Here is an 18,276-nt window from a genome sequence, read left to right as displayed (position 1 = left end):
GATGACTTCTTTAAGAAATGGTATGGCTTTATGGGGTATTTGGTTTATATAGCCTGGTAAAATACTCTAAAATGGGACATGGGCACAGCGTAAAAATTTAAAGTTTGAAAAAAAATGGAATGGCTGTGTCCCAAATGTGCCCCTCCGATGTCCACATATACCTGGCAAAGGTACATACGGGGGTATTTTTGTACTCAGCAGACATAGCTGAGCAACATATGAAGTATTATACAGTGGTAGTACACATAAGGTTTGCAAAATATACTGTGCAAACTCACTTTGTGTGTCAAAAAGGCAGAAAAAACGCTTATTACCACTACACCTGGTACAAGCTAGCGGAAAAATGATCCCACGCTAAGGTTCAAAATATGCCTTTTGAGGGGGGGCGGGGCCTGACTGCGGAACGGAGCAGTCGCATGTCGCTGCTGCTCCGGTTTTCAACCGTGCTCACTGCCGAATACCGACAGATTGAGGCTGTAAATCACATTACGGCAACTCCCAAACGACTGGGGCCACCGTGACCTACGCGTAGACACCAGGAAAGCTGATCTTAACACCGATCCCGACTCGCACGAGGATGCGGCCTACGAGCATGACGGCGGGGGGAGAGACGGCCGCTCTCTCGCCGCTGAAACAAGCTACGGGACAAGGTTTGTGCCTCCGTTCCCCCCCCTATGGACCGGCGGGGGTTATCCCGGTCCCCACCAACGGGACATACGCGAAATCAGAAACTGCAACCTCCCACCTAAGACTGGACTCCGGAGGCTCTGGGCCCAGCCATTTAACAGAAACCTCAAAGAGCACACTCCTTAAGCCGCCCAGAGACGCACTAGAGTTCCTAAACCAGCTAGGCACACGCATGTGGGGAGGACACATGCCCAAGGGACTGCCTTACAAACGAGAGATCAGAGCACTGGCGGCCTGGATCCGCCCGGCCGTCCGGCGCCAAATGAGGGTACTCCCCACACGAACAGCCAAGGTGGCATCCCAGCGGAACCACAGCCTCTCCAAAACATGCTGGCAAACACGGGGCGGATGCAAGACCCGATTCATGCGAGCTCCTGAGCGCTTTCCAAGCAAACCGCCAAACGCACCCAGCCACTAAAGGGGCCACACGCTCTTCTTCCGAGCTGGGGGTTCGTCAAGAGGTAACCCTCCCAAGCCACCCATACACCCGAGGAGACAGCCGAGCACCGGCAAGCCCTTGGGCCCACGACCCTGTTAAAGGGGTCAATGGAACTGTGGCAAGAACCCCTACTAAGGCCTCGGGCCGAGGACACATGGTCCCCAGACACCAAGCACCAGGACAGAGCGGGCAGAGAGCGGGGAATCAGAAGACTTCAGGCAGACACGATGCCGAGAGTACCGCGCCAGACCACGGAAGGGTCAGCACCCGGAACCATCCCAGTGGCATCGGGTGACATGTCTCAACCATCCGCACCCCAGCCACCAGTCTAGACACTGAAAGGGACTTGGGACGCTTAACACTGCTGTAATTGTACAGCCGCACAGTACCGTTAATGCTGCTTTACTTTTCTCCCTTACCTTGGTTTAAACAACTCTGGGTAATCTTTCTCTACTTGCCCAGCTTGAAGGTCTAGGCCTCTTTCATTACAACGTTAATGCATGCAAATTGTGTAGCAACGTCCTAAGCCTGTTTAGCCTGAAACTAGCTCAGAATAACCGTTGACCAGGTTGCGTATCTCATAGCCTGTTTATTTCTGTTATTTTCGTGCCAAGTTAAGCATAAACTGTACGTCAGATGATGCTCATTAGTTTTACCCTGGTTGCCTTTACATTATTGCTGACGGTATCACCGTATAGTTCGAATAATATGCCATAGCCTTGTTTATCTAGTCTTTAATTTAAAGCATAGACATAAGCATTATCACATTTTAGACCAAACTACTTTTATTACTTTTGTTTCTCAACAAAGCCTGTATTACTCTGTCTACATGATTGTTTCACAAAAAAAAACAAAAAAAAACCATGGCAATCATTCTTTGAGGTGCATTGTACACCGTCTCGATATTGTTAACTCATGTTATCCCACAATGCCTCCTCTTTCTCTTCTGTACCCCATGACGCATCTGCCATAATAAAAGAAAGATTTACAAAATATGCCTTTTGAAATACCCTGGGATGTCTTCTTTAAGAAATGGTATGGCTTTATGGGGTATTTGGATTATATAGCCTGGTAAAATACTCTAAAATGGGACATTGGCACAGCGTAAAAATTCAAAATTTGAAAAAAAATGGAATGGCTGTGTCCCAAATGTGCCCCTCCGATGTCCACATATACCTGGCAAAGGTACATACGGGGGTATTTTTGTACTCAGCAGACATAGCTGAGCAACATATGAAGTATTATACAGTGGTAGTACACATAAGGTTTGCAAAATATACTGTGCAAACTCACTTTGTGTGTCAAAAAGGCAGAAAAAACGCTTATTACCACTACACCTGGTACAAGCTAGCGGAAAAATTATCCCACGCTAAGGTTCAAAATATGCCTTTTGAAATACCCTGGGGTGTCTACTTTAAGAAATGGTAGGCCTTTGTGGGGTAGTTTGAATTTAAAACCTGCAAAGATGCTTGGAAATTGCACATAGGCCCGGCGTCAAAATTCAAAGTTCGGTCAAAACTGATATGGCTTGGTCTCCTATATGGCACTGTAGCTTCACAAAATAGTGCCATAGACATACAATGGGGGTGTCCTTTTACTCAGAAGACTTAGCTGAGCATAATTTGGGGGGTTTGAACTTAGTGGCACACATGAAATATACAAAATGCCCAGCAAAAATGCAATCCGTATGTAAAAAATGCACAAAATTATTTTTTACCACATACTTTGGCATGTAATGGTAAAAAAATGGGGGCATGTTAAGGCACAATATGCACCTTATGAGATACCCTGGAGTGTCTTCTTTTACAAATGGTAGGCCTTTGTGGGGTGTTTTGAACAGTAAAACTGTTATAATACCCCAAATGGAAGCATAGGCTCATTAAATCCGTCTCTCAAAATTCTACTGTGAATACTGAAAAGGACAGGTCTCCTGTATGGCACTGTAGCTTCACGAAATAGTGCCATAGACATACAATGGGGGTGTCCTTTTACTCAGAAGACTTAGCTGAGCATAATTTGGGGGGTTTGAACTTAGTGGCACACATGAAATATACAAAATGCCCAGCAAAAATGCAATCCGTATGTAAAATATGCACAAAATTATTTTTTACCACATACTTTGGCATGTAATGGTAAAAAAATGGGGGCATGTTAAGGCACAATATGCACCTTACGAGATACCCTAGAGTGTCTACTTTTACAAATGGTAGGCCTTTGTGGGGTTTTTTTGAACAGTCAAACTACTATAATACCCCAAATGGAAGCATAGGCTCATTAAATCCGTCTCTCAAAATTCTACTGTGAATACTGAAAAGGACAGGTCTCTTATATGGCACTGTAGCTTCACGAAATAGTGCCAAAGACATACAATGGGGGTACCGTTGTACTCAGCAGAAGTAACTGAACACATAATAAAACTTTGTACAGGAATAGCACACACCAAATTTACAAAATACACATGAGAAGTTCTTTGTTATAAGTTTGTGTGCGAAAACCCCCAAAAAACACAATTTTACTCCAATATTTAGCAGAGGTTGGCGGTAAAATGGCTACGTAGAAAGTGTCAAAACAACCTTAGGTAAATAGCCTGTGGTGTCTACTTTATATAAATATATACTTTTGTGTGGCAATTTTGTTTTCTTTTATGGCTATTAGGCTTACAAGACAAACATACCAAATTCTAAAATCGCTCCACATAAAAAGTTTATTTTACTCCTTGTGCTTTGTGACCTGTAACTACCAAAAAAAACTGAAAATCCCAGACACATTATATATTCTGTAATTCAGAACAACTAAATGAATTTATTTTTAATTACTTTCCTTAACCTGCACTAATTATGTACACATTATTATTGCAAAAACTGTAAAAAAAAACACACAAAAATTCATTTTTTTGCATATTTCTGTATTTTTTTTATAATAAATAAGCATTTATATATACATGTGTTACATCAAATTAAAGCCCTTTCTGTCCTTTAAAAAACGGTATATAATATGTGTCGGTGCAATAAATTAGTAAAATGCAAATTGCAGTTGAACGCAAATAGCAAAAAATGCAAAAAATGCCGTTGTCATTAAGTGAAAGACAAGCTTCTGAAGCTCTGTCCTTAAGGGGTTAATGACGCAAGCAATTTTTGCATTTTCTTGCTGTTTGCGTTCAACTGCAATTTGCATCTCTCTCATTTATTGCACCGACACATATTATATACTGTTTTTTAAAGGACAGAAAGGGCTTTAATTTGATATAACATTTATATATATATAAATGCTTACATATTATAAAAAAAAATACAGAAAAATGCAAAAAAAATGAAAAATATTATTTTTTTTTTTACAGTTTTTGCAATCATAATGTGTGCATAATTAGTGCAGGTTAAGGAAAGTAATTAAAAATAAATTCATTTAGTTGTTCTGAATTACAGAATATATAATGTGTCTGGGATTTTCAGTTTTTTTTAGTAGTTACAGGTCACAAAGCACAAGGAGTAAAATACACTTTTAATGTGGAGCGATTTTAGAATTTGGTATGTTTGTCTTGTAAGCCTAATAGCCATAAAATAAAACAAAATTGCCACACAAAAGTATATATTTATATAAAGTAGACACCACAGGCTATTTACCTAAGGTTGTTTTGACACTTTCTACGTAGCCATTTTACCGCCAACCTCTGCTAAATATTGGAGTAAAATTGTGTTTTTTGGGGGTTTTCGCACACAAACGTATAACAAAGAACTTCTCATGTGTATTTTGTAAAGTTGGTGTGTGCTATTCCTGTACAAAGTTTTATTATGTGTTCAGTTACTTCTGCTGAGTACAACGGTACCCCCATTGTATGTCTTTGGCACTATTTCGTGAAGCTACAGTGCCATATAGGAGACCTGTCCTTTTCAGTATTCACAGTAGAATTTTGAGAGACGGATTTAATGAGCCTATGCTTCCATTTGGGGTATTATAACAGTTTGACTGTTCAAAAACCCCCACAAAGGCCTACCATTTATAAAAGTAGACACCCCAGGGTATCTCATAAGGTGCATATTGTGCCTTAACATGCCCCCATTTTTTTACCATTACATGCCAAAGTATGTGGTAAAAAATAATTTTGTGCATTTTTTACATACGGATTGCATTTTTGCTGGGTATTTTGTATATTTCATATGTGCCACTAAGTTCAAACCCCCCAAATTATGCTCAGCTAAGTCTTCTGAGTAAAAGGACACCCCCATTGTATGTCTATGGCACTATTTCGTGAAGCTACAGTGGCATATTGGAGACCAAGCCATATCAGTTTTTACAGAACTTTGAATTTTGACGCTGGGCCTATGTGCAATTTCCAAGCATCTTCGTAAGTTTTAAATTCAAACTACCCCACAAAGGCCTACCATTTCTTAAAGTAGACACCCCAGGGTATTTCAAAAGGCATATTTTGAACCTTAGCGTGGGATAATTTTTCCGCTAGCTTGTACCAGGTGTAGTGGTAATAAGCGTTTTTTCTGCCTTTTTGACACACAAAGTGAGTTTGCACAGTATATTTTGCAAACCTTATGTGTACCACCACTCTATAATACTTTATATGTTGCTCAGCTATGTCGGCTGAGTACAAAAATACCCCCGTATGTACCTTTGCCAGGTATATGTGGACATCGGAGGGGCACATTTGGGACACAGCCATTCCATTTTTTTTAAAACTTTAAATTTTTACGCTGTGCCCATGTCCCATTTTAGAGTATTTTACCAGGCTATATAATCCAAATACCCCATAAAGCCATACCATTTCTTAAAGAAGACATCCCAGGGTATTTCAAAAGGCATATGTTGAACCTTAGTGTGGGATCATTTTTCCGCTAGCTTGTACCAGGTGTAGTGGTAATGAGCGTTATTAAATTAATTTTTTAACTTTTTAAAACTTTTTTTACTTTTTAAAACTATGTTTTAAACTTTTGTTTTGCTTATTCATTTTTTTAAAGTTTCCTAAACTTTCGTAAAACTTTTTTTTACACATTTAACATTTTTCTAAGCTTTTTCTTTTACCGTTAACCCCTAACTAGCAGTAAGCAGCACTAACAGTAAATTCCCCATTTTCCCATAACTCCCACCCACCCCAGCTAGCAAAATATTTAATTATACAATATTTAAATTAGTTAATTAAATTAATTTAACCCCTGAGGGTTAAAAAATAAATAAAAGTTAATCGTCAGGGGTTAAAAAAAAAATTAGATCACAGTATAATACTGTGATCTGTATTTTGATCACTGTAGGCAGTGATAGACTGGCAGGGAAGGGGGTAATTTTTATTTGGACTGGGTAAAGGGTTTATTTTTTTTTTTTTTTTTTTTACTTAAACGTTATTAAAACTTTTTTTTAACTTAATTTTTTAACTTTTTAAAGCTTATTTTAAAACTTGTTTTAACGTTAACCCCTAGTTAGCCTAACACTAAATCCCCCAATTCCCCACTAACTTCCACCCTCCCCAGCTAGCTAAATTTATAATTTTAAAATATTTAAATTAATTAATAAAATAAATTTAACCCCTGAGGGTTAAAAAAAAAAAAAAGAATTAACCCTCAGGGGTTAAAAAAAAAATCAGATCATATTAAAATGTAATCCCTGCCCATTGATCACTGTAGTCAGTGATCAATTGGCAGGGAAGGGGTTAATTTTTTATTAATATGGGTAAAGGGGGGTGGGATTTTAATTTAACTTTTTTTTTTTACACACCAGGGGGCAGGATCACTGAAGATCCGTCTCCCTGCACTTCACACTGAACCCGGAAGTGCAGGGAGGCGGAGGTGAGTATGCAGAGCACATGGCCATTGGAGCAACTAAATGACCTCCATTTGTCTAAATATACATAGGGATTAAGGAGAAAGCGCAAGTAAAATTTTCTTTTCTTTGGTTTTTACTATATATTGGGGCTGATGTGTGTTGTAGTCCTTGCTGCTTAAAGCGGCACTGTCATGCCGAATTCCGTTTTTTTTTTAACCCCCCTACCGCCTCAACTACATCCAATCGACCCCCTAGTCATCCCCAAATGCCCCTATGCCCCCCACATTACCTATTTTTTATTCTTTATTTTCTGCCCCGATCTATATTCAGGGCGCCGCCATCTTTGTGTGGGTAGGTGAAGTCCCTGTGGGACACGTCATCTACCCACACTACACAGACTGTGAGATTCCCGCACATGCCCAGTGAAACATCTGGACATGCGAACGGGAATTTCACCTATTCATTCATTCATCAGACAGACGAATGAATGAATAGAAAAAATCAGACGAACAAACTAACACTGTGTATCAGTGTTCGTTTGTTTGTTCGGTTTATTACAAGGAGGGAGCTACCGGCGTGCAGCTCCCTCCTTGTAATATGTAACTATAGAAGCGGCAGGGAGCAGAGCTCCCCACCACTTCATAAGCCCCCCAGGTCCCCTCCTCACTCTATGGGGGGTCAATATGACCCCCATAATAGCACAAGGGAGGTTCAAATCTCCCCAATGCCCCTACTCGCTATATCGCGAGTAGGGGCATGTCCACTAAACAGTGAGCAGCCTGTGGCTGCTCACTGTAAAAAAAAAAAAAAAGGGTAAAAAGGGGGGGACGGGGGACCTACTGTCCTCCCCCGCCGGCCCCCACCCCTGGACGGCGGGTGGGGGCCATAATGGGAATGAGGGGGGACCTACTGTCCTCCCCTCAGGCCCCCACCCCTGGGCGGCGGGTGGGGGCCATAATGGGAATGAGGGGGGACCTACTGTCCCCCCTCAGGCCCCCACCCCTGGGCGGCGGGTGGGGGCCATAATAGTAATAAGGGGGGGGGGACCTACTGTCCTCCACCCCCCGGCCCCCACCCCTGGGCGGCGGGTGGGGGCCATAATAGTAATAAGGGGGGGGGGACCTACTGTCCTCCACCCCCCGGCCCCCACCCCTGGGCGGCGGGTGGGGGCCATAATAGTAATAAGGGGGGGGGACGGGACCTACTGTCCTCCCCCCCCCCGGCCCCCACCCCTGGGCGGCGGGTGGGGGCCATAACAGTAACAAGGGGGGGGGGGGGACCTACTGTCCTCCCCCCGGCCCCCACCCCTGGGCGGCGGGTGGGGGCCATAATAGTAATAAGGGGGGGGGATCTACTGTCCTCCCCCCCCCTGGGCGGCGGGTGGGGGCCATAACAGTAACAAGGGGGGGGGACCTACTGTCCTCCCCCCCGGCCCCCACCCCTGGGCGGCGGGTGGGGGCCATAATAGTAATAAGGGGGGGGATCTACTGTCCTCCCCCCCCCCCCCGGCCCCCACCCCTGGGCGGCGGGTGGGGGCCATAACGATAATGGGGGGGACCTACTGTCCTCCCCCCGCCCCCACCCCTGGGCGGCGGGTGGGGGCACTAAGTAAATTCCCCCCCCCCCCCATCAAGGTGACTAGGGGTGCCCAAGCCCCTAGTCACCCACCCCCCACCCAAATAAAAAATGCCCCTACCTACCCCCCTCACCCTAAAAAATAGTGAGGGGGGAATAAAATTGCTAACCTGTAAAGTAAAATTAAACTTACCATTCGACGTCTTCTTTTTTCTAAAATCTTCATTTTTCAGCCCCAAAAAAGGGCGAATAAAAAACCATCATAGCCGTCGAACTAAAAATAAAATAAAAAACCCGAGCGCAAAAAAAAAATAATCCATCTTCACCCATGGAGGGCTCCGCGCAGAGATTGAGGAAAGGTAAGTTCGGCATGACAGTGCTGCTCACTGCTTACTAGACATGCCCCTACTCGCGGTATAGCGAGTAGGGGCATATTATTTACTAATACCAAGTCATTTTTACTTGGTGTTAGTAAATTTGGCTGAAAGACCAATTTAGGTCTTTCAGCCTTTTAGTAGATAGCTCCCTGATACCGTGGGAATTAGGGAGTTATCTACTAAGCGGCTGCAAGATGCAGCCACAGCAATGAATAGGATCGGAGTTTCATTCATTAGAATGAAATTCCGATATGATCAAAGTACCGAATTGCATCCTAACACCAATGGAGAAACAGTGCTCATTCTGTTAGGATGCAATTCGGCAGTTTTGCCGGCGTTCTGTCTAAGTGACAGGACGTTCGGCAATACTGACAGGAAGCATTGTGGGAACAGGGAGGAAAGCTAGGGATCATGGGAAAATTGCTCTGACCAGCGGAAATGAAGCACACTTTGCTCCTCCGCTGGTCAGAGCTGGTCAAGCGGAGGAATCCTCCATAAGACAGAGTCCCTACTTTGTCTTATGATTTTAAAGAAAACTAAAGAAGACAGGAAGAAAAGAATAACAGATCCCGAGAGAGGGGGAGAAGAGGAAGAGATTGAGGAAAGGTAAGTTCGGCATGACAGTGCCGCTTTAAGCGCAGGACTTCTCTTTTTGTATTTGTATTTACTTTGTATCACACAGCCTGGTTACAATGCTGCTACCCATCCCATGTGTTCCCTATTAAGGGTTAATAAGTAAAGGGGTGTATATAAAAAATATCCCTTTCTGTCTCATTAGAGATATCTTTGCCAGAAGCTCAAGGAAGCAGGCTGAAGGGTCAGTGTTAGGACCCGCTTAGGGGGGTCTGCCTTGACGTTGGCAGGCGGGCATCCCTCCAATGGCCATTGGAGCAACTAAATGACCTCCATTTGTCTAAATATACATAGGGATTAAGGAGAAAGCGCAAGTAACATTTTCTTTTCTTTGGTTTTTACTATATATTGGGGCTGATGTGTGTTGTAGTCCTTGCTGCTTAAGCGCAGGACTTCTCTTTTTGTATTTGTATGCAGAGCACATGTGCCCGCTCAGACATGCTGTCAGAGCGGGCACATGTACTGGGACAGCCCGATCCGGTGCTCCCAGTCTGCCTCTAATACAGAGGCAGACCGGAGCACCATTAACCCCACGATCGCCGCGATTGCGGCGATCTGGGGTTAATTTTACCTCGTGACGGACGAGGTCCGTCATCCGTCGTTAAGGGTATCCCCTGGATGACGGACCTCGTCCGTCACCCGTCGTGAAGGGGTTAACCTCCCTGGCGGTATGATTATGTCAGGAATTTTGTACCAAAAGTGGTACCATTTTTTTACATGGAAATTTGGTGTTATGTATTGTAGGCCAGTAATTACTTTCTTAAACCTGACCAAAAGTACTCTCAGATGTGATAAAGTTCGAAACATAAAATCATGAATTATAATCTAATAAATAATATACCGGTTCCCATTTTCTGTTCCTGGAAAACTTGCTATGCAGACTAGCTGATTGCTGCTCGTTGTAGCGATTTGTCTCCGTGACAATCTTTTCAATGACGTCATCTGTGAGAAATAATTTTAGGTATGCCAAAGGATCATTGTGCTCAACGTCTACCTTCATCCCAGGTGATCCAGTAAACGGAAATCTTGGCGGCAGTACCTCATCCATACCGCAATCAATAAGGCACCAAGTGCGCACATCACTGAGCTCGGGTGCAGAATCGTCGCTGTCGCCACTTCTCTGGTCACTGTCAGAGTCGGATGACGAATCTTGCCATGAATCACTATCGCAGTCGCTCAATTCTGCGAGGGGCTCTGTGTCGCTACCGCTGTCACTCATCTGATCCAAACCCGCTTTGGAGATGCTAAAGTGACGCTTTGATGCCATGGTAAAAAATTAATTTTATGGGCAGAAATTACTGCAAAAAGGGCAGGCAGGGCAGTGTAGGATGATCAAATTTCAAATCTGAGGTGATACTGTGTCAAATCTGAGGTGAAACAATGTAATCTGACAGGATTTCACTGTATCACCTAACTTTATGTGTGTGTGTCACTTTTATGCTTGAAACATTTGAATTACCCGCACAGAGACGGAACCAGGAAGTCAGATGGAGGCATCCGCTGGGGCTCTCACCGGCAATTACAGCGCGGGGACATCGCTGGATCGCAAGGAGAAGGTAAGGAGACTCCGCTGCCAGCTCTGTTATCTACCCCCGAGCGTGACTCGGGGTTACCGCTTCTGGCAGCGAAAATTAACCCAGAGTCACGCTCGGGAATACCGCTAGCCTGGTTAAAGGACAGAAAGGGCTTTAATTTGGTGTAACATGTGTGTGTGTGTGTGTATATATATATATATATCTGGATGAACAGTGAGCAGACAGAATTGTCTTTTGGACTATAGCCACAAGTGTTATTTTATTTATATACTATTTTTATATTGATGTTATATTATACTTTTTACATACAATAAATTACATATATACTTTTTTTTACACTTACGGCTTTTATTCTTACCTGCTATTATAAAGAAGGAACGTGGTCCTTAACCACATACGTCCTATGAAGCGAGCCGAGATACTGGCTCTGGGTTTGTGAGTATATTGGTATTATTCCATAATATACATCCTATATACACAGACTGTACTACGCTATATGTTCCCTCCTGTACCTATCATCTAGGATACTGCACCTGGAGAAAATTTGGACCAAAAGGAGGGTGAGGGTCGCCTCTACAGACCCTAAGGCGCATATACCTGAGCTAGTGTTTAGCTCAGTAAAGTGTGAGTTAGTTACTTATGCACTTTATTTCTATTTATTCTTTGTATACAGGTTACACTATGTTTTGTACATTTGTGTTTTTTTATTTAAGGTAAACCTGAAAACATTGGGACTACTCATAAATATATGACCCATTAAGGTATAGCAAGGTTTTTCCTTCACTACCCCTATATATCCACTGCCATTAGAGCGCTACACCGGATATTTCTTTCTTTTCCATATATATATATATATATATATATATATATATATATATATATAATAAATACACAAGATCCAGCGCACTCTCCTATCTACTAAACAGCAACGTCAATGTTGACAGATTGTATTAGTTTGTAAAAGTTTTTTTTTAAAAAAACACCTACTCTAGGCAAAAAAATGGGGATTTAGTTACATTATATGATCATACATTGCATAAGCCTGCCACAACGTCAATGTACCCCATCTTTGGCAGGTCCTACTCTCACAGTCTAATGTCTGCTCTTATGAGATTAACCACTTACTTGGGAAAAAATTCCATCTGAGGCTCTCTGCAGTACAAGGCTAAATAGGGACCTGAGATGAGGCACCTGTAACAGGGAGGGGTGCAGAACCAAGGAGTTGGCTAGACTCCCAAATATATATAGGAAACATGGGGGGATGGTTGCACTCACCTAAACATGCTTAAATGGGGTGCTGCTGGGGGCCATTTAAGCATGTTTAGGTGAGTGCAACCATATAGGGTCTGATGGTCATATTTCTTAAATATTATGCAAATATTGTCTGTTTTTCTAAGTATAGCAATTTCCTTTAACTCCCAGTATATTTCTTTCAGGTGTATTTGTCAAGAGAGGTGACCAGAACAAAAGTACATGAAGCAAGGCTATGAAGAAATCTATTAATAACAGAACCAAGTCTAACTCTAAAAAATCAAGTATTTTGTCAGATTCCTGTATGTTCTCAAAGGAGATGGTAAACATAAACCCCAAACCTTTATCGTCTTCTGAATGTGAGAAATCTTTTGTCACAAATGCAGAGCTCGTCTGTCATCAGAGAACTCACACAGGAGAGAAACCGTTCACATGTTCTGAATGTGGAAAAGGTTTTGGGCAACATACACATCTTCTTAGACATCAGAGAACTCACACAGGAGAGAAACCGTTCTCATGTTCTGAATATAAAAAATGTTTTAATACAAATGCAGAGCTCGTCTGTCATCAGAGAACTCACACAGGAGAGAAACCGTTCTCATGTTCTGAATGTGGAAAATGCTTTGGGCGACAATCACATCTTGTCAGTCATCAGAGAACACACACAGGAGAGAAACCGTTCTCATGTTCTGAATGTGGTAAATGTTTTAGTACAAATGCAGAGCTTGTCCGTCATCAGAGAACTCACACAGGAGAGAAACCGTTCTCATGTTCTGAATGTGGAAAATGTTTTGTCACAAATGCAGAGCTCGTCTGTCATCAGAGAACTCACACAGGAGAGAAACCATTCTCGTGTTCTGAATGTGGAAAATGTTTTGTCAATAAAGCAGATCTTGTCCGTCATCAGAGAACTCACACAGGAGAGAAACCATTCTCATGTTCCGTATGTGGAAATTGTTTTGGGCAGCATTCAAATCTTGTCCGTCATCAGAGAACTCACACAGGAGAGAAACCGTTCTCATGTTCTGTATGTAAAAAATGTTTTCGTACAAATGCAGAGCTTGTCCGTCATCAGAGAACTCACACAGGAGAGAAGCCTTTCTTATGTAGTAAATGTGGGAAATGTTTTGCCAGTAAATCAGAGCTTGTCAGTCATCAAACAACTCACACAGGTGAGGTGATTTTATAATGCATCTATGGATTAACATAAGAATAAAATATCTTGCATTTTTTTATCATGCTCATACAATAAATAGTAACTTTGAAAGTAGCAGTCAATGTACATATAATGCATTGGTATTGTGGCACCCCCATGCTATCGTCGGTATGTGCCTATCCTGCATTGCTAACTCTGCTTCACTTGGTTGCAAACTCACCGGCAACCCAGTATACAACTCAGAATACATTGTGGTTGTATGTTCTGGCTGTTACAGGGTATATTAAATAGCATATTCCACTGGTAATACACTTCAATGAATAAGGTTGTTCTGCCTGACCTAAATTTGCATGATTCCAACCAAGACCTCAGCAAACAGACAAGACACATGATTCTTGATGGATCACTATTTCTGAGCTCCAGCTTTTACTAAAAAACTACAGCACACACATGAAATGTATTTACAAATTATTCATACCAATAAAAATATGAACTGGGATAGGAGGCCAGAGATCTTTTGTTCACATAGATTGATAAAGGCCCGCTGTTATTATAACCTTTGACCCGGCCAGACTCCCATGTGTATTAAGAAGGGCCTCTTTCTGAATGTATTAATTTTAACGTATATATGTGTAAATTATATGTGTAATTTATATTTTACCCTCAAGTATAACCATTTTTTACAAATACGCAAGTCCTGCGCTCAAACTCCCATTACTCTTGGGTGGCAGCACCGACCATAGTACACATCAGCCCTACTACATACAGTAAAAAACAAAGAAAACAAGTTAACCATTTTTATAATGTATGGCTTTAATCATAGATTGGATTGAATGGTTATTAAGCTACAACCCTTTTTACACATTTTTGAAAGAATACATAACATTATCCTTATGTGTACACCTCCTAATTAAGTGATTTCTTAGACATATAAAATATTTTTGCAGATAGATATTCACCACCAATACGTAACATCAAAAATGAATATTAACTTGAAGTGCATACATATTGCCTGTGTTGGTACAGATATGTGCAAAGACTGTTTTTTTTTTTTTTTCAGATGTCGTGTACGTTTGAATAAATATAAATCTTAAGGCTGCAAGGCAAACGGATTCAATTATTGGAACTCTGAAGTGACAAACATCTCAGGATTAGCTAATTTCCTACATTTAATGGTGGAGAAAGCATATGCAATATTTAAGTCTAAATTATTACTGGCTGAATATCTAAAAAGATGTTGCTGCTTGATTACAAGAAGATAAATGTAGAAAAAGTAAAACTGTTCCCTGCAACGTTAACAAAAACAGAAAAAAACCTCTTTCCAGAGATAACGAGTGATACTCTAGAGTGCCTAAATGAGAAGTAGAGAGAAAAGCTAAATACCCCGAGGGGAATAAGCTTAATGTGTGTCGAGGGTGACCAAGGATAGGGGATAACCCTCACTTTAGTGAAACAAAAAGAGTAGAAACAGACCCTAAGGGTCTGAACGAAATGGGACGCCCCCTTGTGGGTATGTATGAAATTAAAACTTAGCTTTTAATAGCTCCATAGTAAAATAAAGTTCCCAAAATAAAGAAAAAGACTAAAATAAAATGATAATAGTAGAGTCAGGAGAAAAATAGTATACGCTCATAAAGTGGGGTATAACTCTAAGAAAATACTTGTTACTAGGTATACATATGACTTCCTATAGAGATGAGATAAATCCCTTTATGTGCTGAAATCGTTTGTATACACTGCTAGATATCTTAGGAGAAGAGGAGACAAAAGAGGGAGTATAACCTCAATAATATCACAGTGCCCCTAAACTTCTAAGGATAACCTTGTAAGATTAAATAAAATTACAAAGTATCTCTGTTGTATAGCAGACAAATAATGGAAGTGCTGCTGAAAATAGCTACAGTGTATATCTATAGAGTATACAGCAAGCAAGCTAAAGCTTGTAGATAGCTGATGCTTATAGGTTCGGCTTGTGGAAAGTATAGGAGGAGATCGATTGCAGATATAACTGGTGTTGATATGCTATGGTGGAAACTGAGAGAATACCTGGTTAGCTAAAAACGCTACAGATACCCCTTGCCGCCCCACTCTACACCCAGACTGCACCCCCAAAACGGAATCCAAACTAGCAGAGTCCCTAATAGAAGGTACGAAAACGAATCCAATACTAGCTAGCTTGCTGGCTGTAAGATAACAAACGGTCAACTAAATCTCCTGACTATCTTTATGCCTGACACATGTTTCGGCGCTTAACACCGCGCCTTCTTCCGAGGCTATACAGATGATCAAGTGACGCCTGGGTATCTTTATACCGTGGGTACACCAATGAGTAGAGGGGCGTGTGAGTGGAAAATCGCGCCCAAAAAAACGGGCTCGAAATAAGCCCCGCCCCTTCTCTTACACTCCAGTGTGACGTCATGTGTGGCAGAAAGTTAACCCTATGTATGCCTGCATCTAATTGCCATAGTTTATAAAGGGGAATAGCGCAATGGACATAATCCCTGAGTAGCATGGACTAGGGGCATAGATTCCCAAAGAAGGTCTGTTAGAGAGGCAGTATGGGTCTAAGATATACAGCCTATAGATAACAATTATGATGCTGTAGACTCTTGAGGGGTCTGTTATCCCACCAAGATTTTAAGTTCTATGTATGTACATAAACGATTTGTTTAGTTAAATACTTGCTATTGATTGCTAAATAATTAAATATTGTTTGCACATTAGCAGAGGCCTACCCAGGTGTTAAACATTCCTAGTGGGTGGTACCTTTAGGAGTGTATATAAGTGTTGTAGATATTAGCTTGGCTAATAGAGCTTGGCAGCTGTTTCAAAGTGTATTTGGAGATATTCTGGAGATAAATTGGAGGTAGTCTGAGGTACACAGAAGTTTAAAGAAAAAAGGTAATAAGGTAAGATTTGTTTGATTTAAACTCCTCATCTCATTAAAATGGCAGACAGTTCAGTGTAATAGTTGTTGTGCATTTGTTTATCGTTCCACTTTTTGGAGGTTTGGTTTTTGTCTAATCTGTAGACAGTTCTCTATATTTCAGCAGGAGATTGCATTTTTGAAGTCGGAGATTTGTAAATTATCTGGTAAACAATCTCAGGCTGGAACTGCAGACAGAGACATACTAGGAATGGCACATGGATTACTGTAGGATCTGGTAGACTTAGAGATGTGGACAAAAGGCTTACTGCACAGTCTGTGTCTTTACATAAGACAGGTTTCTGAGGTAAAGGAAGGGTTTTGTGTTCTTGTCAATGATATACGGCAGGTTGCTTCCACACTGTCATTCTCTGAAGTTCTGCCTGTATATAACATTCAGAACGACAGGCTTTAACTTGTGACTTTAACTTGTGGCTTGGTGAATGGTGAAGGGAGCAAGGATTTGGCTTTGTTTCTCATGGTAGCTCTATTTGGAATAGAAATGAACTGTACAAAAAAAGATGGTTTGCATCTTTCTCAAAAGGGAACAAATGTTCTCAGCGAGCAGTTCAGAGGTTTTGCTAAGAAGTATTTAAACTAGGAAGGGGGGACAAAAGGGTGATAAAACATCAATCCAATTGCCCCCCCAAAACAAAAACAGAAAGTAACTAAAAAGTGTGTTAAAAAATGATACGAGTCATGTCTACAAATGCTCGCAGTTTAGGGAATAGGATCCATGAACTTGTGGCAATAATGGCAACTGAGAATGTAGATTTAGTCACTGTTACTGAGACATGGTATAATGAGAAAAATGACTGGGACATAGCAATACCAGGGTACTCTTTATATAGAAAAGACAGAGAAGGCAAGAGAGAGGTAGGGGTGGTCCTGTATGTGAAGGATAGCATAATATCTAGCCTAATAAAAGTTAATGAGACGAACATAGAGTCCGTTTGGGTTATGTTAGAATTTGGTAATCACACAGTAACTCGTGTAGGTGTTATTTATAGGCCCCTAGGGCAAATAGAAGAGTTAGATAATCTACTAGTTGAGGAAATAGCTAAAATGACAATGAAGGGGGAAGTTATCATCTGTAACGGTAATTACCCCAACTCGCAGGATTCAGCTCAACAATTGACAACACAGAGCAGAGATACATCTACCGGACCTTAGAATGGCCGGACTCGACGTAGAGGAGAGAAATACAGAATCAAGAACAAACCGAGGTTAAGGGCACAAAGAGACAGCAAAAACTAGAACTAGCCAAGGTCTGGTACACAGTAATCCGTAAGCTGGCAAACATAACAGTATAGGGATCAAGAGATAAACGGAGTCAGAAACAAAGCCAAGGTCAAGTACAAAGAAACACAACTGAACACAACAAGCGCTAAAGGGAACTGAAACAGAAACCACGATAGGGCAGGGAATTAAGGGAGAGGTAAGTATAAATACCCTCACCTTATTCTTGATTGGCTCCTGTCATATCCACGCCCCCAAAATGTGAGAGTATGGGGAATATGGGATGGCAGGGGCCAATCGGAGACCGTTTTACTTTTCGGCTACCACTTCCCCTCTAAGAGTGTGCCCGAGACGCGCGGCGCACTCTCGGAGCTAGGCGGGACACGTGACCGCATCTCGCGGTCAGCGCCCGTCTTCATCGGCGCCCCGAGCGTGCCACGCGCTGCGGGAACTGAGGACCTCGGCTGGCCCCCGGATAAGGTGAGTACCGCTACATCATCATGGGTGACTTTAATCTTCCTGATATTAACTGGAAATCCAAAATAGCTGCTTGTGCCAGGAGCACTCATTTACTAAACTCCATACTGGGATTGTCTCTAAAACAACTTGTTGAGGAACCAACCCGTAAGGAGGCTATACTAGATTTAGTGTTTTACAAATGGAGATTTGGTATCAGATATTACTGTAGGTGAAAG

The 18,276-nt window shown here is 41.8% G+C and overlaps 2 protein-coding genes across 2 annotated transcripts in view; one reads left to right on the top strand and one right to left on the bottom strand.

The window, feature by feature from the left end:
* The window catches only part of LOC134568624 (zinc finger protein 850-like), a gene marked incomplete at its 5' end in the record, with an annotated part of 47,013 nt that extends 33,528 nt beyond the window's left edge, over nt 1-13,485 (top strand). Inside the window, one exon of the mRNA XM_063427272.1 lies at nt 12,489-13,485. Within this exon, the coding sequence (XP_063283342.1) occupies nt 12,489-13,449 (961 nt within the window). The remainder of the gene's footprint in view (nt 1-12,488) is intronic.
* Nucleotides 1-18,276, bottom strand: part of LOC134569295 (uncharacterized) — a 732,490-nt gene that overhangs the window by 609,168 nt on the left and 105,046 nt on the right. The window lies entirely within an intron of this gene.

Source organism: Pelobates fuscus, chromosome 7, assembly GCF_036172605.1.
Source record: "Pelobates fuscus isolate aPelFus1 chromosome 7, aPelFus1.pri, whole genome shotgun sequence".
NCBI classification, from domain to species: Eukaryota; Metazoa; Chordata; class Amphibia; order Anura; family Pelobatidae; genus Pelobates; species Pelobates fuscus.
Note: the sequence above shows the minus strand (reverse complement) of the source record. Positions and strands in the feature narration are given on the sequence as shown.